At 42.0% G+C, this 23,456-nt stretch overlaps 1 protein-coding gene across 1 annotated transcript in view; it reads left to right on the top strand.

Annotated features, from left to right (window-relative positions):
- Positions 1 to 23,456, top strand: part of LOC126095002 (high mobility group protein 20A) — a 63,273-nt gene that overhangs the window by 17,716 nt on the left and 22,101 nt on the right. The window contains exons 3-5 of the mRNA XM_049909658.1: positions 1,145 to 1,269; positions 14,119 to 14,268; positions 22,976 to 23,051. Coding sequence (XP_049765615.1) covers positions 1,145 to 1,269; positions 14,119 to 14,268; positions 22,976 to 23,051 — 351 coding nt within the window. The remainder of the gene's footprint in view (positions 1 to 1,144; positions 1,270 to 14,118; positions 14,269 to 22,975; positions 23,052 to 23,456) is intronic.

Below are 23,456 nucleotides of genomic sequence, written 5' to 3'. Positions count from 1 at the left end.
CACTCCTAGACTTCCATTTTAGCTGCTTATCTTCTTAGACAGTTAATCTGGATTGTAATTTCCAGAAATTGAGCTGTTAGTGGTATATTGTCTGCACTGATCAACCACTCTGTACCTCAACTGTTGTTTACCTTTACTCCTTCCATTATTTATATTCCACAAAGGACTTGTCATTATCATGTTTAATGCAGACTGAAACTGAAAATTTGCTTAGGACAGTATTGATATTCCAGTAAATCTTCTTGTTATTCACATGCTGGACTGCCCGGTCTCTGCTCTGACATCTTAGATACTTTATGTCAGTAATACCTTCCTTCTTGTGGACAGGGAAAATGGAAGCCTAACTCTAGTCAGAGAGTAACTTTTCCATTGTGTCAGTGGTTATATTAACCTAAGTGGAAATTAATACGTCACGCACAATGATGTCCTCTCCAGCTGTCTTATTATTCTTTTGTAGCATAATAAAGAGACTTAACTTTCCACTACAGGAGCTAGTGAGTGAGTTTTGTAATTAGTGCTTGTTGACAGTTGAAGTTTTCATTAGGTGGACTGTAATTGACCATTTCTTTACATACTCTGGTAGGGTATTACTTGTTATAAGATACAGGCTCTTTGGATCTTTAAAGGAAAAGCTAGGGAGACTATATTTTTTGAGATTCTGATTGATTGTCTAATGTTCACGTTTCAGAAACATACTCCGATTTGGGTTAGTTATTTACGTGTAAATAATTTTAACTGCAAGCTTGTAATTGTGCCATGATAGAACTTCTCAACAAACAATTCACTTGAAAGGGGAAAAGTAGTTTCTGTTTATAAACTTGTGTCCTGAACAGAAAAAAACTACACCTGCATGACAGGCAGATGTTGGCAACAATTCATGTACCAGTTTTAATTGGTATTACATGTCTGCATTTTAGTGTGTTTCTGTGGGAGAAAGGATACATACTGCTCATTCGTTAAAAAAGAACTTTATGTGCCTTCAATTTTTTAGTAAATTTTATATCTTGTTTTGAAACGTACTTTGCAACATTGCATTCTTAAGACTGTAAATTCAGGTTGTTTGATAACTTTGTGTTACTACTTTTTTTTTTACACATCACATCATATGAAACACCAATTCTAGCATCTCAAATTCTGTTGCCAGGTTATGTGCGGTTTTTAAATGATCGCCGTGAGAAGGTGCGAGCAGAAAATCCAAACCTCCCTTTTCCAGAAATAACAAAACTGCTAGCAGTGGAATGGAGCCAGCTCCCACCAGCCCAAAAACAGGTATTCCAAGATAGCAAAGCTGTAGATAGTGACAAATATTATTTATAAAAATGTAGTGGAGATTGCCAGCCAAAGATGTGTATTTATGAGGGTTGCCCTGCAAGTTTTTATGAACAACCATGAACTATAACATTATTATTTATTTTAACAATTGTCATTTGTTATTCTTAAAGCAATGCCAGCTCAGAAACTTAATTTGTGATAAAATGCAAATTTCACATGAAGATATCCATTTTTTACAATTTTATAAAGAACTAACTCATCAATAACACCTTAAATCCCTTTGTTCACATTTAGTTATCAGTTGCCTTCAGAAAAAAGCTGTTTGCAATTGATTTGTAGAATTTCATTGTGTTCATGTTCTCTCCAGTGATAAATTTTTTGTAGCTTAACTTCAATATAGAGGCATCCATAGACATATCAAAGCCTGCAAAATTTTGTAGCTCAACTTCAATATAGAGGCATCCGTAGACATATCGAAGCCTGCAACATGTTTGATTTTTCATGAATGTCCAGCTAGATGGATTCTACACAACTATCTCTGAACCTCAAGAACTGTCTCTCTATTGGTGTAAGAGAACGCTCAAAAATTTCGACTGAGGAAATACAAAATCTTCATACAACACTATAAAAGGAAATAAAAATTGGATATATTCATATGTACTGGAAACTAAGCAATAATCGAGTGTTTGGATGTTCCAGGATGGACTAAAACTAACTAAACCAGTTCATTTGTGAAGTACTTGCAAGAAAATGATCACTTCTTCTAATAATTTCCGGGTATGCAGCCGGATCCCGTCGACATTCTGCCACGATATTTCGGCCCAGAGACGTCCGGCCATCATCAGGTGAGTACACAACTACTGAAGAGCCCAGGTGCACCTGGGCTCTTCAGTAGTTGTGTACTCACCTGATGATGGCCGGACGTCTCTGGGCCGAAATATCGTGGCAGAATGTCGACGGGATCCGGCTGCATACCCGGAAATTATTAGAAGAAGAAATACGCCGGGAAAATTTCAGAAGTCACAAATGATCACTTGTTTTCTTTGTTAATCTGCACTGGTCATGCCCATTGCTTTAGAGGATCAAAGGACAGTTAATACTGGATGGTATAGAACAATTTTTCTGCCACAAGACTTCGATGAAATAACTGTAATAGGTCCAACCATAAGAGTCCAGAGTGACACAACAATGAATTTTAGCAGTCGAGCAAGATTTTCACAGCTATATTGAATGACTTGTATTTTGAAAATTTTTAGGTGCAACTGTAAACAATAGTAGATAAAAAAGAATGTGTGGAATAATGTGTTACAGAGAACTCAAGGCAGTTTGAGGTAGTGATCTCTTGAAGTTTTTTCTATAAATTTAATTTCAGCCTTCTTCTTGTTTGCATTTCCTGTTTGTCTGTGGAATCAGCATTGTTGGGCCACGACAATGTTAGTGATAGTGGGTAACTGAATGTCATTCCTGACGCCACCACTCCTCCCGTGGCAGACTTTGTGTACCATATCGATCTGCGTCTAGAGTAAATCTCATTTTCATGAAGTGAGACTGTTTTCTAAATGTTGCATATCGTGTATCTGAGAAGGGGACGTGGGAGCCAGCTGGGTATTTACCTAGGTGGATGTGGGAAAGTGCACAAAAACCATGTCCTGGCTGGCCAGCACATGAGGCCCTGTCATTAATCCACTGGACAGATTCTGTCCAGGGCCTACCTGCCTCCTTATATCCCAGAAGCTGCCACTTTTACGTGCTCAGCAATCTGCATTCATACTAAATTCATACTGAATGATTGGGAAATAATACCTTTTGTAACATGTCTTATTGTTATACAAGGTGCGTGAGAAATGTAGTGAAACTGATAACACTTCAGTTATCTGTAAATGCTGTGTTGTTCTACTTGTGTAGACTGGTGTGTTCACCCCATCCAGATGCCTAGACCGAGTTTTAGCTCCGTACAGCCATCACATGAGTTTTGAGAGCGCAATCAGTGAACTTGTGTTTTTGTTTTGTGTTGCGAAAATGAAAGAGCGGAATTTAGAGCAACATTATGCCATCAGGTTTTGTGTTAAATCATCATGCATCATGACAATGCCACATGGCAGACTGCCAGTTCTATCAGGGAATTTTTTACCTCAAAAGGCATTCCTTGTTCCACATCCACCCTATTCACCCGATCTGAGTCCTTGTGACTGTTTTCTTTTCCTGAAATTGAAAAATGTCTTAAAGGGACATCATTTTGGGACTCTGGAGAACATTCAAAAGAATGCAGCCAACATATTAAAGCCCCTACCAGTTGAAGCTTTTCAGCACTGCTACCAAGACTGGGAACGACGACTCCGCCCATGTTAGCTACTGAAGGGAACTATCAAATAACTTCCGGGAATTCAGCCAGGTAACACTTTCAGCGACCGCCGATATTTCGGCGGGAGAACACCCCGCCATTTTCAAGGCAAACTGCAACGGACAGGCGCCGTACATGCAAATTTAATACCTCGGTTCTCGGATAGAAGCAGGAAAGATAACACACACACACACTGAACACTAGTGCCACCAAAGATGACCAAAGTCAGAGCTATCGATAGTGATCGCAAATTTGTTTATGGAAGACTTCAAGGAACGTGCATTGGAGTCGGCGCCTTTAAAACCCGCCTGTTTCTTTAGATACGTTGACGATACCTTCGTTGTTTGGCCTCACGGTAGGGAGAATTTGAATGTCTTTCTAGAACATCTGAACTCGATCCACCCGAACATTCGTTTTACGATGGAGGTGGAAGAGGATGGTTGCCTTCCCTTTCTCGACGTGTTGGTTAGGAGGAAGGATGATGGATCATTGGGACATGCAGTCTACAGGAAACGTACTCACACCGACTTGTACTTACAAGCTAATAGTTGTCACCATTCGGCTCAGCGTGAAGGGGTACTTCGTACCTTGGTACACAGGGCACATGTCGTTTCTGACGCTGAGACTTTGCCAGCTTAGCTGTCCCATCTTGAAGTTACATTTCGTCAAAATGGTTATAGTGATAGACAGATTGAACGTGCGTTGCGCTATCGACCAACTGTACATCGGGTGATTGATGATAATTCTGAGTCAACACCTAAGTCTACTGCCTTTTTGCCTTACTTAGGAAACCCGTCCAATAAGATCGGTCGTATTTTACGGAAATACGATGTGAAATGTGTTTTCCGACCTCCATCTAAAATTAGAGCACTTTTGAGTTCCGTTAAGGATGATCTTGGACTGCGTAAGGCGGATGTATATCGTATTCCTTGTAGCTGCGGCATGGCATATATTGGTCAAACTATCAGGACCGTGGAGGACAGATGTACTGAGCATAAATGGCACACACGATTACAGCAGCCAAATAGATCTGCTATTGCCGAACATTGCTTGGATACTGGTCACCCCATGTTATATAATAACACCGAGATATTGGCATGCACGTCCAGCTATTGGGACAGTGTCATTAGGGAGGCAGTTGAGATTAAATTAGTGAGCAACCTCGTTAACAGGGATGGAGGTTTCTGTTTAAACTCTGTTTGGAATCCGGCTCTCTCCCTTGTCAAAAAACAGAGGAACAGAGTCAATGCTGCCTCACCTGCGAATTCATAGTCTCACTATCGATAGCTCTGACTTTGGTCATCTTTGGTGGCACTAGTGTTCAGTGTGTGTGTGTGTTATCTTCCCTGCTTCTATCCGAGAACTGAGGTATTAAATTTGCATGTACGCCGCCTGTCCGTTGCAGTTTGCCTTGAAAATGGCGGGGTGTTCTCCCGCCGAAATATCGGCGGTCGCTGAAAGTGTTACCTGGCTGAATTCCCGGAAGTTATTTGAAAGTTGTATACGCCAGGAGAAACTCAGGTCTCACATTGAAGGGAACTACTTTGAAGAGGATAATATTATTGTTTGAAAAAGTATAAACTTGGTAGATAACAAATCAGTCTCATTACTTTTCTCTCACCCCTTCTATTGTTCGTGATTCAGAGAGGTCCATGAGCAAAATGTTTTTACCATTCTTCTCCAGGGGTCTTACATGTTTTACATTTTCTTGCTGTCTGATTTCTTCTACTGTTGACTGTAATCAATCAGTATTCTACCCATGATTTAAAAGCTGTCAAATGACACACACACACACACACACACACACACACACACACACACACACACACACACACACACACACTCTTAAACTTTTTTGACTGTTAGTTATCATATTCTGTCAAATTTTTATCCCAAGATAATATAATCAGTTTGCCATAACCAAGAGGTGTCATTTTACATTGTATTGTGGTCTCTATCTTTGTTAAGTGCCAGTCCACATTGCAAAAAGAACTGTTATTTACAGGCATTCATTTCTTTTTTTTAGCATCACGTGGATTTTTAAGCTGTTGGTGGTGGTGGTGATGATGATGATGATGATGATGATGATGACGACAATGATAATTATTCAACAACTTTAATTTGAGAAATCATTTTCTGCTAATCATTTAATGTAAGTCAAAAGTAATAGTATGCCCACAAAAAACGGAGATTACTAACCCACATGCAAGTAAACACAAGAGTATCAGAGCATAGTCTGCAGTAGAGCACATCGGAGGACGAGCACCTGCCATACTGTCCTTATATAGGGAAAAGCTATAGTAGATGGTGGGGCAGGTGCTGTGCTGTATGCACAAGTTATAGCAACCTCTGTAGCCAGCCTGTACAGTCCGGTATAGTGGAGGCCTGTCCAGCAAACCCTGCTGAACTAGGTGAACAGCCTAGCGTAAAACCAGATTGGCAGCAACAGCAGTTGTGATCTGGAGCCAGTAATAGAAAACCCTTTGAGAAAAGGTGCTCCTCTGATGTGGGCATCAGGACAACTTGGCGCATCCACGGTGTCTGTGGCAGGCACTGCAGGTGATGACAGCAGCAGCGGAAGGAGAGTCCAGGCCGGAACTGGTGAATAAGAGTAGAAGTGGCACAACCGTGGATGCGTGCAGCAGCCACTAACTGTCGAAGTACCAGAAGAGGTGATGAGTGACAATGGTGCAGAAAGCATCTCAACATCCTGAACCTTGATGTAGTGGAACTGTGCCCTGCTTGCAAATCGGGGGGGGCGGGGAAGGGGGGGGGGTCACAGCCTGCAACGGGGCTTCACAGGGAGGGCCAGCAGCAGGCATCAGGGGAACTCCAGAGGAGAGGCAGGAGGTGGTGACATCTACCAGGAAGGTGGGTCTGCTCTCACAGAAGGGGCGCTCTGCGAGATCTGGACACTTGCTAAGGGAGGACAAGGCGGAGGTGTCAGACGTGCAGCCCTTGCTGTGGCACAAAGAAGTAGCTGATCATGATGACACGCCACCAGCCTGTCACTGGCGTTTATCATGCAGAGGTGGCTGCACCAGTAGCTGTGGAAAAGGAGGGGCTGTCATATGGCAAATGCCTTAACAAGTGCAGAAATCAGGCATTGTCTGAGACACAGACCATTATCCATCCCAAGTGTATGTGGCAATCCTTCAGTCGAAAAAAATTGGGAAGGGTCTGACCCATAGTGATGTTTGATATAGAATAGAAAGACAGCAGACAACTTACAAAAATTTAGAGAAGCCATCAACAACCAATAAGAAGTGAGGAAGGATCCACAAAATCAATGTGGATGTGTTACCACTGGCAGTGTAGTGCAGCCCACAAAGAGAGTAACACTCTTAGCGCCATCTGTTGTATATCGCACACTGAGAGCAAGCCATGACAAGACACATAACGTCACCATTGATGGTGAGCCAAAAAACATGCTACAGGTCAGTGACTTGGTGCATGAGACTTCCCAATGCCCCTGGTGTATGAACTGAAGCACATCCCACTGGAGGACTGGTGGGAGCACCAACCTAGGTTGCAACCTGTCCGTAGCTAAGAAAAAACACCCTCAGACACTGAAAGGCAGCCACGGAGGGCAGTATAGTTATGTAAAGAATCAGAAGCCTTGCCCGGAGACGTGGCTGGTGAACCATGCTGAACAAACCTGGTGCAAAACCGGATCGGCAGCAACAGCAGCTGTGATCTGGGAACCCGTAATAGGAAATCTCCCACTGTATGTTGTGCTTCAACATCTAAGTTTAAATAACGAGTCTGAATCGTGACAGCTGTGACATGGTGACGCAAAGGCTTTTGCACCATCCCAAGAAACCTCAAACCCCAGATTCACAATTGATGGCTGCAAGAAGTCAGACTTGGCAAAGTTGCACTTCAACCCAGTATGTGAGACCAGGTGAACAATGAGCATAAGTGTCGATCCGTGAATTCACCTGTCTTGACAATGTCGTCAAGATAATTGATGCATCCCGGAATGAATATCATTAATTGTTCCAAAAAAAAAAAAAAAAAAAAAAAAAAAAAAAAAAAATCTGAAAAATCCCTGGGGCACTAGCCATACCAAATGGGATGTGCTGATAATGGTACAACCCAAAGGGGGTGTTCGTCAGAAGGAGCCATTTCCAGTCATCCAACAGAATTCGTACATAGGCTTCTGATTTTAGAAAAAACTGACCCCTGCAAATTTGGCCAATAACTCATCCTGACAGGGCATAGGGTAGGTGTCAATGACAGATTGAGCATTAACAGACACATTAAAGTTGTCACAGAGGTGAAGCTGAACATTTGGTTTTTTAACAATCATGTAGGGGGGTAGACCACTCACTTGGCATAAAGGCTGGAAGGCCATTGGAATGGGTCATGCACAGAAGAAATGCGGCCATGCCGTAGGTTTCAGAGTAATGTGGGCCGTAAAATTAGTGGCACAACCCAACCCCTTCGAAAAAAGAGACAAGAATTCAGAACATACAGAATCTAATTGCTGGTAAGGCACCTGGTCAGACATGAGGTGCACTGCATCTGCAAAAAAAAAAAAAAAAAAAAGGGGGGGGGGGCAGTGAAAGCATCCAGACCAACCAGATTGTCAACGTATCATCCATTACCAACAAAGTCCAGGAATGAACCACCAATTTATACACAGTTGGTGTTGTAAATTCCCTCAAAATTGGAATATGCTGCTTGATGTGACTCACCAACTGTTGAGTAACAGGAGATAACACCAGAGATCTGAAGTTGATGTAAGTCTGTGTGTTCAGTAATGTCACCACTGCACCCATGTCCACGTGTTGCCGGAGCACTTTGCTCATCACTCACATTTCAATAAACAATTTTTTAGTTGCATAAGGGCCACAGATACACAATAAGAACCATGTCCACATCTGCAGGAGAAGGATGGGAACGACACACAGATGCTACACACTGATCAGCCAGAACATTATTACCACCTCCCTAATAGCCAGTATGTCCACCTTTGGCACCGATAAAAGTGGCAATGCATCGTGGTATGGAAGCAGTGAGGCCTTGTTAGGTCGCTGGAGGGACTTGGCACCATGAGGGGTTGATGAGCTCTGACACTATGTTCAATCATGTCCCAGGTGGGTTCGATCAGGTTCAGATATGGCGATTTGGAGGACCAGCACATCAATTGGAACTTGCCACAGTGTCCCTTGAACCACTCCTTTACACTCCTGGCCTTCTGACATGACACATTACCTTGTTGAAAAATGCCGTTGCCATTGAGAAACAAGATCATCATGAAGATGTGTATGGTACTCATCGGCCATCACGGTGCCTTCCACAAGCTCCAGTGGACCCATGGATGCCCACGTGAATGCTCCCCAGAGTATGACGGTGCTTCTGCCAGTTTGTCTCCATCCCACAGTACAGTTGTCAAGGAGCTGTTCCCTTGTAAGATGGTGGATTTGCACCCTCCCATTGGCATAATGAAGAAGGTATCGGAATTCATCAGACCATGCAGTGGTCAGCCACTGCACCAATCTCCAGTGCCAATGTTCATGTGCCCATTTCAGTTGTAGTTGCCAATGTCATGGTGTTAACATTGGCACATGCATGAGTCATCAGCGGTGGCTGCCCATTGTTAGAAATGTCCAATGCACTGCATGCACAGACAAATTTTTACTCTGCCCAGCATTGTATGATGTTAGATCCACCTGTCCTGTTTTACCAGTCTGCCCAGCCTATGGTGTCCGACATCCATACTGAGGAGTGACTGCCCAATCCCACAACATCTGCATAGGGTTTCACCTCGGTTTTGTCACATGTTGAAAAACCCACCACAGCACTTTTCAAACACCTGATGAGTTGTACAGTTTCTGAAATGCTGTGCCAAGTGTCCAGGCCACTACAATCTGCCGTCTGTCAAACTTGGATAAATCATGTGTCTACCCTGTTCTACACATGAACAGCACGCGCACTGATACTACCTGCACCACGCATATGCCCTACTAGCAGTCATTCCTCACCAGGAATGTTCTGACTGATCAATGTGTGTCCTTTTATTCTACAGTTGTGGCAGGTCACCCTCCACTTAGGGCACACAGCCCTCTCATGTTTCATGAAGCAGTATGGGCAAGATGGCAGTGCCCACCACTGCCGTTGCTATGGTTGTGGGTGTTGTTGTTTGGTGTTAGGCAAGTTGCTCTCCACCGCAACGCAGAGGGCACGTTTGTACCACTGCCAAACGACCAGGAGCAGGATCCTCAGTGTTAACATCAAACCAAGCCTCAGTCTGATTGCCAGCACCATGAGACACCGCAAAAGATTGGGCAATATTTAACCCTTCAGCCAAAGACAAATTTGTGCAGTGTAGTGCGCATTGATGCACCTCCTTGCCAGGAGCCAACCAAACTATAGGACCATAGAATCAACGTAGGAATCGTGATGGGCATCGGTAACAAACTGACATTTGCGACTGAGGCCATGCAGTTCGGCCGTCCAAGCCCCTAAGGCTGATGTGGCTGTTTATGACAATGCTAGAACTCAACACACGTCGCAATGACTTGCATGCATTTATGGTGATAATTAGACAACAACATACACATTGTGTCAAACGAAAGTGATGGTGGTTCCTGGAGTGGGGCTAACTGGCACAACAACTGACAAATACAATGGGAAACCCAAGAGAGAAACAAAGCCTTGCGCATATTAGCATCAGTGACACCAAAGGCAAGCAAATGTTGCTGAAGCAACTTCTCTTAAGCTTCCTGGTCTTCAGTCGCATCATCATAGGGGAGGAAGGGTGGCAGGTAGGCTGATGGCGTAGAAGCCTATATAGTCAGCATTACCAACAAATTTATAATAGTAACCATTAGAGTCCGTTGCTGCTCAAGGAGAGACTCAAGCATAGCCTCCATATCCCCCAGGGGGCTCACCACTCTTTAGTAGGTTTCTAGTTTGGCTACCACAGGGCACCAGCCTTTGCAGCATCTTTTACCTTCCATGCTGCATGTCTATCTTCTTGCTATTCTTTTTCCCCTCCATTGGAGATTGTCTGGGGTGTTATTGGGAATGTTCTGTATTGCCAATCGCTGACATAGGAATAGCCTCACTACTGATTTTAGTTCCCTTTTCCTTTCTTTGTTTACCTTCTCCTGTCCTTCCTCTGCTTTGGCATTTGAGATTGCTCTTTTTCTTTTTCCTTCCTGTGTTCCTCTGAAGTTCATGCCATGTGTCTGGCACAAAACAGGTGACTGGGTAACAAAATTCCCAACCCCAGGTCGACAGGTAGGATTCGCATTTACCCCTGGTTACGGGCCAGGTCGAGTGAGGGAGGTCTGAGCTCCCCAAATTGCTGATTGATCCCTCTGTCAGGTGTTTGGGAGGTGTGATCTGTGGTGTGAACAATCACTTAAGGCGGTTGCACCCCCTTGTGAAGGGGGCCCCCACTTGGAAGGAACGTGCCATTGGAGACACTGACAAGGTGAATTTTCTCGCAATGAGCCAATCATCTTCACAATCAACATTACAAAACCTAAATGGAATGAAGCTAACAATTTGAAGATCTTTCCAGCTACCCCACAGTTCGTCGAGGTTTCACATACTGAAGATGGTCAGTCCTTTGCAATGGTAAATCCGTTTATTATTCAGAAAGGTGTTGGTGCAATTGCCGGTCCTGTGAAATCCTGCTCTTGTTTACAGAATGGCACTTTGCTTTGGAGACTACTTCTGATTCTCAAGCACTACAACTGCTTGCTGCTTCGCTTCTCCCCAGCTATCCTGTTTGTGTCGAGGCCCATAGAGCTCTGAATTTTTCCAATGGTGTTATTTACATTAGGCTGCTCGACAGTCTGACTGAGGCCGAAATCCATTGATACCTCTCTGATCAAAGTGTCATTGCTGCCCCTCGGGTGATGAAAAAGGTAGATTCCTCCTTAGTTCCCACACGCACTCTTCTTCTCACCTTTGATAGTGATGCTTCTGTCCAAGATCAAAGCAGCTATGAAATAATCACAGTCCAACCGTACATTCCGAACCAGATGCACTGCTACCAGTGTCGTTGTTTCAACTACTCTCTAACGTCTTGTCGACACCCGGCCAAACATGTAACCTGTGATAGGGATGCGCACGAGGTTGATTGTCCACCTCCTTCTCCCCGCTGTATCAACTGCAATGGTGACTGTGGTGACCATGCCACCACCCCAGATTGTCCTCTGTATCTCAATGAATAGGCTGTCCATGAGATCCGGTAAAGAATAAAGTGCCTTACCCTGTCGCCTGCAAGTGATTGGCTAGTCAAAAACACTGTGTTCTACCATCTGGCATTTACAGTACTGTTCTTGCTACATCTCACTCTATGAAGGACATGGCCACATAGGCATGTGATCTCAGATTCAGCACTGCAGTTGTGAAATTGCCCAGTGTCATGGTAGCATCGCCGTCTCCTCATCCAGCTGTACAACAAGCAACCAAACATTTGCCTCCCGGGACAAATTCACCTACTACTTTACCGGCAGGCCAGAAAGGGCAGAAGAAACACTCCCGTGGCAACTTCCTACGCCCCTCCAGCCAACAAACATCTGAATCTGCCTCTGCCAACCAGAAAGACTCCAAGAAGTCAAACAAAGACAAACAGTCTTCTCCTTTGCCAACTCAAAGATCCTCTTCAGCAGTGTCGCCATGTGATACCATGTCCCGGCTGACCTCCATACCGCCAGTGCACACTGCCAACATTTTTCTGCCCTGGACTCTGCAGATCGACAGAGGGAGAATGCTGACGCTTCTGTAGATCTCATGCAGCAGGATCTTCCAGCCTCTGCACCCTGTAGCAGGGAGTCTTTGAAGGCTGGCACTCGGCAGCCGCTGGGGTGACACCCCTTCATTTTTTCCGTCCTTCCCTTTCCTCGTTTTGACTCTCCTTCAATAGAACCTTCGTGGCCTTTGATCAGACAAAGAGGATTTATGGCTGCTCTTAGAATTGCATGTCATCTTGTTTTCCATATCCAGGAAACAAAATTGCATCCTCATGACTGTTTTGAGCTTCCGTATTTCTTCCTGGTCTGTTTTGGCCTACCCTCCAAGGACGACATTCCATGTCATGGGGGAGTCATGCTGCTCATATGGAATGACATTCAAAGTCAACCCATCTCCCTGACTAACTGCATTCCAGCTGTTGCAGTTCGCCTTTTCCTTCCTCATTTGACCTTTTCCCTTTGTGCTGTTTACATCCCTCTGTCATTCGATGTCACCAGGGCAGACTTCCTCCAGCTTACTGGACAGCTACCTCACACCTTTCTGCTGCTCAGTGACATTAAAGTGAACCATCCCCTTTGGGTTCTCCCAAAACATGTTAGAGAGGTACCCTCTTGGCTGACCTTCTTAATCAACTTAACCTCATCTACCTTAACTCAAGGGCACCCACATTCCTTGCAGACTCCTTACACACCTATTCCCATTTGGACTTATCCTTCTGCACTGCCAAGCTTGCCCATCTTCTCAGTCCATTCTCTCTGACACATACTCGAGCAATCATATCCCACTTGCTATCTGTTTTCAGACTCCTACCCCACCAAAGTGCACACCCAAAAGGCAGCTTACTAACACTGACTGGAGGCTTTAGTCCTCCCTGGCAACCTTCAACGAACAACATTTACCCAGTTGTGATGACTAAGTAGAATATCCTACAAACATCATCTTTACTGCCGCAGAACATTCCATTCTTTGCACTTCCTCTTTACCATGCCGTATTCTGGTCCCTTGGTGGGCTGAGGCTTGCTGCCACACAATTTGCGCATGGCGATGTGCCCTCCATGATTTTAACTGTCATCCTTCAGTGGCAAACTGCATTAATCATAAACAATTGTGTGCACAGAGTCATTGCATTCTTTGGGATAGCAAAAGAGTTAGATGGATTTCATTCGCTAGTTATTTTAACAGTTCCACTCCCTCTTCCGTCATGTGGGCCAACCTCCGACGGGTCTCTGGGACCAAAATCCATCCCCCAATTTCTGGCTTGACAGTAGCAGATGATGTGATAGTGGACCCTATTGCTATCTCCAACACCTTGGATAAACTGACTGAACCGTAATTTACACAATCCTTTGATGAGCATGTGCTGAAGTTACCTCTCTGTCTCAAAATAGGAATACTGTTTTAGATCACTGCACTTCATAGACATTGACTATGTATTATCCTATTACAAAAATTAACCTGAAAGTAAGTAATGATATATTTAATAGTAAAATGTAAGCATTTACATTTTCATCTCATGAAAAGAGGAAAAACATATTGAGAAGGGTACAAATAATTCCGTGTAAGATTAGGGAAATTCCAACAGTTGGGTAATTTGCACTATTTAGCAACAGATTATAGGAATTCAGTTCATTCTGTGACATGATTAAAATAATTTTTCGACATTATAGGGCATATAGTCTGCAGGTACCAAATCTGCGTGGTTGTTTATTTGTGAAAACAGCTTTATTAGTTTGAATCCATACATGTATGAACTTCATAATTTATTATCAATTTTATTTCAATTCCAGAGCTATCTAGATGCTGCTGAACAGGATCGTGAACGCTATGTCAGAGAACTAAATGCCTATAAACAAACAGAAGCTTATCGTCTATTTACACAGAAGCAAGTGGAGAAGAAACAGCGTCAAGATAAACAAGTAGAGCAAGTTGTCCAAGAGGTAACTTTAAAAAAATCATTGTTGATTACATCAGCTCTGTGACTTTAGAACATAGCTCTGTCCAGACTGCTCCTGAATCAGAAGTGTGGATCTTCTAACATTCTCACTATGGTATCTGACTAAACATTACATCACTTTAAATGTAAGCTGGAGGCCTTAATTCAGATTCATTCCATGATAAGCTGTACCAAACAGAGATAATTGGACGTTCATGAGGAGACATTCCTTGTTGCATTGCTGGAGTAGCAGTTGGAGAAAGTGTACCTAAGTAAGCTACAACTATGTTACAGTTATAAATTTTATTATTTTTATTTTTCACTTTATTTTATTTTATACATTTTTGGTGTAGAAATTAAGTGAATTATTATAAACCACATATATTTCATAAATATAAGGGGCAGTCAAATGAAAATGAGATAGATGGGAAAAAAGTAAGTAAAACTGTGTGGAGCAATAAGTAAAATAAGAGAAAGGCAACCACTCAACTGTAGCAGATCGAAGTGTGGAACACAGTAACACATTACAGAAAACAGCAATCACACTAGCTTTCGAGCTCTACCTGACTGCTTTGATCTACGGTTTTCAGCATGTCTTAGGAGAAAAGTGTGAATTGGGTTTCATATGACTGATATGTGTTGAATTCTTGCTGGTTGGCACTGAGGATGTCTTTCTGTTTGAGTTACAATGTTATGTTTGAGCTCAAAATATATTCTGAGATTCTACAATAGACAGATGTCGGATGTTGGGTAGTTGTTTTGTGGATCACTTCTGCTATGATTCTTGTAGATGGGTGTGACGTGTTCCTTCTTCCAGCTATTGGGCAAGGTTTTTTGTTCAAGGTATATTTGATGTATTATGCCTAACTCAGCTGCAAATTATGTATAGAATCTAATAGGGATTCCATTGGGACCTGGCATTTTGTTCAGTTTTTGTAATTTCAGCTGTTTCTCCATGCCACTGACACTAATATTTATATCTATTTATATCACTCATCTTTCAGGTGGTGCTAGGATTAAACTGGGGCAGTACACCTCTATTTACCTTTATAAAGGAAAATTTCCAATTGAAGTTCAACTATTCTGTTTTTGCCTTGCTATCAGGATATACTGTTAAAAGAAGACTTGTTAAATTCTTGGGATTAAAACTTCTTAGTAAATTCATATGGGAAGTGCTGAAACTTTTTTCCGCCTCCTTTTTTTCCCCAATGCAGATGTTATCAGCTGCAGATGACATAAAAATAAAAAAGAAGTGACTTGCTTTACTTACCTTCATTCCACATTGGCACTCAGTCTCACTGGTAATTATCAAACCCAGCTGAAGTTTTCTGGGTTCAAAAGCATATAACACAAATATTTGTAGTTTGAATTCAAGAATGTCTTTCAGCAACTTGTTCAGAGAACTGGGTATACTAACTGCACTATGGCTTCTCAGTATATTTATTCATTTGTGAAACTTGGCATAAGCAGTCTCTTTCTTTCAGCCCAAAAGTTCCTTTTACAGAATCCGTTCCAAGAATAAGAGTTCTATTCATAGTCATTCAATCCAAAAAGTCATTGTATATTCAGGTATAGTCATTTTCAGTAGCTTGCCAGCAGCTGCAAAACTTTGGCTAGTGATGATGAAGTACAATTTACAGAGAGCCCAAAGGGTTTATTATTAGCCAACTCCTACTCCACTGCTGAATTTCTTAGTAGAACCAGTTGACAAAATATTATTAACAGTATCATGTGATAAGAAAAGTGTTTTTTAATTATTCCACATTCTTGAGGATCTTCTCAGTTAGTATCTGTAGAAGGGACAAAAGTACATCAGTTCTTTTGTAAGTAAGTATTATGTTTTTCTGGCCTTTTCAACATCCTCTAGGATCTTCCCACTATTGGTCTATGGAATAAACAGTTTATCTGATCTCCTAACTAATCTAGTCTTCTGTGTTGCAGAAGTATGCTTAGGTTTAATCTTTCTTGAGATTGATGAGTTCCTCTTTTCAGTGTGCTATCATTTACATATAAGGAGTAAGACCATAATCTACATTTCCAGCAGGGCACAGTAACCAAGTCCCAGTTGCGTGTTGCGTATCTGATAGCTTCCAGCAGTCAACAAAAATTTAATTTTCAATGTTTCATACAATTAGTGACTGAATTTAAAAGTTTAAAATTCTGTCATAATATAATCATTAAGAATTATAATCAGATGTTACAGATTTAACACAGCAAGACAAGTATTAAAGTTGGAAACTGTGTGCATGTCCTGAGATAGAGCCAGAGCCAGTTCAAGAACATTTTTCGACAAAAGCGAGTTATCTTTACGCCCCTCCCCTGCCAGTCCACTCTGTACTCCCTCTTTTTGCCTTGCTCTCACACATTTTACACACATCAGTTTTTGCTGCTAATTGTGATAGACATTTGTATACAGATCATGCATACAGGTGTCCCCCTCAGCTTGATGCCTCGAGCAGAGGCAGTGTTGCTTGGGTCTTAACTGCATATTCATCCAGCATTTGTGCATGGGAGCAGTTACTGACTTCCAACTAACTTTAAGCATAATTTCAAACCTTTTCTAAACATTTTGTTGGTTGCATATTTAACATATTAACTCATTCGTAAAGTCATCAGAAGTGTGAAGCTTATTTGTACGTTGAAGTTCAGTATTTGAAAGGATTGGGATTTTACTGGTAATGATACAAACAACCATTTCAACATCATTAGTGTTACTCTAGGTCAGGAAGACCAAAGCATGTGCTGCTTTTCCGTCATCATCAGTACTGTGATTCTTTAGTCTCCTGATCTTCATGAAGAGATAATTATTCTGAGGCCTTTAGATGGATGTGTGCGTCCAACAGTCAAAATATTTTGCAAAGTGGCCATGCTACCATCATGATAGCATCGCGATTTTTCCCAAGAATTTTACCCAGTAGACACACAATCTGACTAGGCTCAAGAATTATTCTGTTTATCAATACTAATTAACAACAGGTCTTTTGATTCTTCAGTCTGAGTGTCATAATTTTATGCAGAACTTGCTGTACCTGGCATGCGTTACAGTGCCGTGGAAGGCAAGAAATTGTTTGATTTTATGATCTGTTTATTGAAGTGCTTTTGAATGCACAATATTATTTTATTTTTTCATCTGGTGTGTTTACAAATAAGTCAGCTTGGTTTCCTGATATGTGAGCAAGCCATATAGTGTTGTCCATCTGAGAAGAATGGATTTTTCACATTTAGTCCACACACTTGTACTGATTGTCCCTGCACCTTGTTGATGGTCATTGCAAATGTGAGTCGCATCAGAAACTGCAATTGTTTGATCTCGAAAGGCGTATCTGTTGGAGTCATTGTGATGTGATTAGGAATATTTACTTTTTCTATTCATTTGTTGCTAATAACAAACCTCAAAAAATTGTAGACCAAAAGATATGATTTTGACACAATGTTGCAATGAAATACACATTGGTTTTGTATACTTTTTTTAGAACATTTGTGAAATCTATTGTGGATAACTTTAGTAGTAAATAAGTAATAAAACAAAATGTCATGCCTGATGCGGCAGTTTCTCATGCATCTCAGTGTTTATGAAGTCATATCTCCTGCAATAAGTGTTGCAAAGTGATATAAATTTAGTGATATATGTGGACACTGTATGCTAAATATGTTGTGAATAGAGTTATTAGTAACAAAGTAATATGTTAAAACATCATGCCTGATGCACCAGTTTTATAGCATGTACAGTGAAAATTTAGTAAACAATAACCTTTTTTCGTTTCATCATTTTGTGGGGAATGTCAGCAAGAAAAATTTTCGTAGAGGTTTGAAACTATAAATTATGTTAAGTTTGTTGCCAGTCAGTAAGCGCTCTCATCCTCAGATGGTGGATGCAGAAATCTGGGTATTTTCGTACTATGGTGTGTCATTGCTTATGATGTCATCGTGACCATATGGAGAACAACTCACCAAAGTTTCATCGCACTCTGATAAATGGCTTAGGCCTGTGTAGAGGACAAACATACAAAGAAACATTCATTTTTATTTTTATAGTTATACAGTTTATTTGCCTATTTTTATGGAAGCTGTGATACATTATTGCTGTAACATTCATATCGGACCTTTCCATCAGGTCCTCAGCACTTTTGACATCTAACCACTACAGTCTTTGCTCGAAATTTTAACATGTATCTGAATTAATCAACAGACACTTCTGCAAATTGCTGATACATTATTTTGGCTCCTGTTCATAAATTTCAACACAGGGGAAAGCAGATAACATCTCAGCTAAAGAATAGCAAATAATACGGAGAGGAGGAGGATACTACAAATGAAATCATTTTCCTCTTGTTTTTAAACAATTTGTAGTGTCTGTGGACCTGCATAACAGAAATTAATAAAAGGAAGATAGTCCATGAGTAACTGACATGCCTGTAAATAAAGTTGATTCACTCCCAAAAGGAAGTAAATATTTATTTTGCTTGTGGCTTTATTGCAGTTCCATGCCTTTGGATGTATTTCAGTTACAGAATGCAAAGTAAAGTAGCAAACCCATTTTATTAGAAAATTTGAGAATATACACTCCTGGAAATGGAAAAAAGAACACATTGACACCGGTGTGTCAGACCCACCATACTTGCTCCGGACACTGCGAGAGGGCTGTACAAGCAATGATCACACGCACAGCACAGCGGACACACCAGGAACCGCGGTGTTGGCCGTCGAATGGCGCTAGCTGCGCAGCATTTGTGCACCGCTGCCGTCAGTGTCAGCCAGTTTGCTGTGGCATACGGAGCTCCATCGCAGTCTTTAACACTGGTAGCATGCCGCGACAGCGTGGACGTGAACCGTATGTGCAGTTGACGGACTTTGAGCGAGGGCGTATAGTGGGCATGCGAGAGGCCGGGTGGACGTACCGCCGAATTGCTCAACACGTGGGGCGTGAGGTCTCCACAGTACATCGATGTTGTCGCCAGTGGTCGGCGGAAGGTGCACGTGCCCGTCGACCTGGGACCGGACCGCAGCGACGCACGGATGCACGCCAAGACCGTAGGATCCTACGCAGTGCCGTAGGGGACCGCACCGCCACTTCCCAGCAAATTAGGGACACTGTTGCTCCTGGGGTATCGGCGAGGACCATTCGCAACCGTCTCCATGAAGCTGGGCTACGGTCCCGCACACCGTTAGGCCGTCTTCCGCTCACGCCCCAACATCGTGCAGCCCGCCTCCAGTGGTGTCGCGACAGGCGTGAATGGAGGGACGAATGGAGACGTGTCGTCTTCAGCGATGAGAGTCGCTGCTGCCTTGGTGCCAATGATGGTCGTATGTGTGTTTGGCGCCGTGCAGGTGAGCGCCACAATCAGGACTGCATACGACCGAGGCACACAGGGCCAACACCCGGCATCCTGGTGTGGGGAGCGATCTCCTACACTGGCCGTACACCACTGGTGATCGTCGAGGGGACACTGAATAGTGCACGGTACATCCAAACCGTCATCGAACCCATCGTTCTACCATTCCTAGACCGGCAAGGGAACTTGCTGTTCCAACAGGACAATGCACGTCCGCATGTATCCCGTGCCACCCAACGTGCTCTAGAAGGTGTAAGTCAACTACCCTGGCCAGCAAGATCTCCGGATCTGTCCCCCATTGAGCATGTTTGGGACTGGATGAAGCGTCGTCTCACGCGGTCTGCACGTCCAGCACGAACGCTGGTCCAACTGAGGCGCCAGGTGGAAATGGCATGGCAAGCCGTTCCACAGGACTACATCCAGCATCTCTACGATCGTCTCCATGGGAGAATAGCAGCCTGCATTGCTGCGAAAGGTGGATATACACTGTACTAGTGCCGACATTGTGCATGCTCTGTTGCCTGTGTTTATGTGCCTGTGGTTCTGTCAGTGCGATCATGTGATGTATCTGACCCCAGGAGTGTGTCAATAAAGTTTCCCCTTCGTGGGACAATGAATTCACGGTGTTCTTATTTCAATTTCCAGGAGTGTATTTGTGTGCTTAATTATTTTTTAAGCATTGTGATATCCTTTGACAACTCATAACTAGATTAATAGAACAATTTGTTAATACATGGTGACTGTTACAACTGACTTAAGCAAAAGTAAGGTTTATGTATGATTACCAAGGTGTCATCACTGTGGCATCAAGTGGCATCACTGCTCTGCCATTATCAGTGTTTTGTTTTTTACTTCCTCTCTTTACTACCCTTTTTTACAATATTCTTTGAAATTTTCTTACAGTTTCATTTTTTGAGCTGCATTTGCCATAATATTACTAACTAATATATACAGGGATAGGCAAAATAATGTGAACACTGGTAATAATGGAGTGGTTGTGTTTGACGGTCAACAATGCAGGTAAGGCACATGTCATGCTGGACTGTGCATGTTCAGTACAGACTAGGCATTGGTGCAGGATGTTTACGAGTACTGCACACTTTTCCCTTCAGAGGCCAAGGTCAACATGCAATGAAAGACCTAACAGAGTTTCAAAGAGGGCAGATTGTGGGGGCCTGATTAGCTGGAGCATCAGTAACCAAGGCAGCCAAGTTATTGAATGTTTCAAGAGCAACTGTTTCAACAGTCATGACAGCCTACACAAAACATGGAAAGACATCATCTTGTAACCATAATATTGGGCGCAAATCAAAACTAAATGGCAGAGATCATCTTATACTAATATGAATTGTGTCAAAACAATACAAAACTACAGCGGCTAAAGTGACCGCAGAGCTCGGTATCCATCTTCAAGACCACTTATCTATTGACACTGTCTGCTGAGAACTCCATAAAGTGAATATTCATGGGTGAGCTGCTATACTGAAATCATTAGTGACGACAACCAATGCAAAGAAGCATAAAACATGTTGTCAGGAGCATAAACCCTGGGCGGCTGATCAGTGGAAACACGTCATATGGTCCGCCGAGTCAGTGATTTTGTTATTTCCAACATCAGGCTGGATTTACGTCTGGAGAACCCCAGAAGAAGCCTACAATCCTGATTGCTTGATTCCAGCGGTGAAGCATGAAGATGGTACTGTGATGGTGTGGGCAGCCGTATCATGGTATTCTGCCCATCCCCTCATTACTTTCAAAGGCCGTTTCACAGCCAATGATTATGTGAATATTTTAGGTGATTAGGTGCACTCCATGATTCAAATGTTGTTCCCCAACAATGATGCCATATGTCAGGACAACATTGTACCCATTCACACAGGTAGGACAGTACAATGATTGTAGGAGTAGCATGCAGCTGAACTGCAGCGTCTTCTCTGGCCAGCAGAGTCCCGGACTTGAACATTATCAAACCCTTGTGGACAGTATTGTAATGCAGACACTGGAGCAGATTTCTACCTCAGTCATCACTACAGAAGGGGTTCTGATCGAAGAGTGGCATAACATTCCACTGGAGAGTATGTAATCATTATATGCCAATATTCCAAGAAGAATCACAGGCAAATAGGGGTCCAACCCCATATTAATAAACCTTTCCCAAGTAAGTACAGGTGTTCACATTATTTTGCCTGTACCCTGTATGTATACATCTACAGCAATCATGACCCCATTACTTCTGTGCCTCTGAACAGATTATCGGAAAGTCACATCATATTTTCTGTCAACAGAAACAGAAGTGATAACCAGGAGGACTTTGTTATGATTAATTTGATAGGTCGACAAGGTAGCATATTGACCTGACCTCTTATCACTAAACATATATAATGCCTTACTCAGTTGTACCACATTTGTACATCTGAATCATCATTCGTCTATATCATATTACTTAATTGTGACACAAACTCCGAAAACAAGAGTGATCTGTTGCTTGGTTTTCTTCTATCAGTTCATTGCCATTAACAATGCCATAGTGGTTAGCTCAGATCATGTAGCTGATGTGAATTGTCAGTTCATTATGCTCATGAATCCATTTGCAGTGTCACGAAATACTTATTGTTGGCAAATCTAGTTGGACGTATCTCATTTGATACATTTTTCACACTATTGTAATTTCATTGGCATATTTCATACTTAACATTGAAACTGTGTCTTCAATAGTAAGTATCATTTGTTTACCTATGTAATTTCTGTGTTTGCTTAGTTTGTCCTGGTTATGAAAAAGAAAGTTAAAAAAATATAAGAAAGTTTCTATTAGAATATTGTGTTTTCCTCTTATCACTTTCACTTTAGTGCCTAGCAATATGTGAATGTGTGAAGTCTCATCATGTTAATTTAGAAGTTGGTGGTCTGTGTGCTTAATTTTACAAGTCTTCAATCTTTGTAGTGTATGAATGAAAATGTCTATGTTTTACCATCTTGTTGTATAATTTAGAGCACGGTTAATATGTGTGTTAGTCAGTCTTTTTCTGTGTAATCGTTATGGACTACACTTTATAAACAGAGTGTATAATTATCCACCTTCTTGCCAGCTGATGTATTTAGCAGTTTACATTTGGTATGGAACTAGTAATAGAAAGTATAAATGTGTAGAAGCAAAGAATAGCACATTTCCTGAAAGTGGAGGAAGTAAATCTCATGTTTTAGGCGAGTCGAAAATATAATTTTGTAAATATTATTGAAAACTGTCAAGCAAAGTAGTACTTGTTCTAGTGTCTATTATCACTGTTGTACTGCAAAAATTGTTGGTATCATTTGCATTGTGTTGCACTTTAATGTGCCTTCAAATAACAGAAATTTATAAACATTAAATATTTTCTGCAGGATACAGAGAAGGATGCAGATTTCAATGGACTTGACATCCCCATATTCACAGAGGAGTTCCTTGATCATAATAAAGGTTTGTAAACTAGCTGTGGCATGGCAAGCATTGATCTAAAACCAGTTCACACAAATGAGATCTGACTTTGGTTAGGAAAAAAAAACTTTGTTTCCATAACATATACACAGCACTGTCAAACTCACATCAATATTGTAGAAACAGTTGCATATCGTCAATTCTGTTATTGCTTTAGGCTAGGTTCCTCAAGCTTGACTGCAACTTGACACAAGGTGAGTTGGATCAAATTCTGATAGAGACAATAAACTTTCATTTTCGTGTTTTTAAATAGACCTCATGTACTGTTTGAAACAACATGTATATGACAGTGCTCTATGTTCATTCTTAAACACAGTTGAAGTATTTTCATAGAGAGAAAAGAATACTCCCTTTGAGGATTATGTATTGTATTTTGAGTTCGATTCA

This window comes from Schistocerca cancellata, chromosome 8 (genome assembly GCF_023864275.1).
Source record: "Schistocerca cancellata isolate TAMUIC-IGC-003103 chromosome 8, iqSchCanc2.1, whole genome shotgun sequence".
In the NCBI taxonomy this organism is placed as follows: Eukaryota; Metazoa; Arthropoda; class Insecta; order Orthoptera; family Acrididae; genus Schistocerca; species Schistocerca cancellata.
This window is presented reverse-complemented; position numbering and strand designations above follow the sequence as displayed.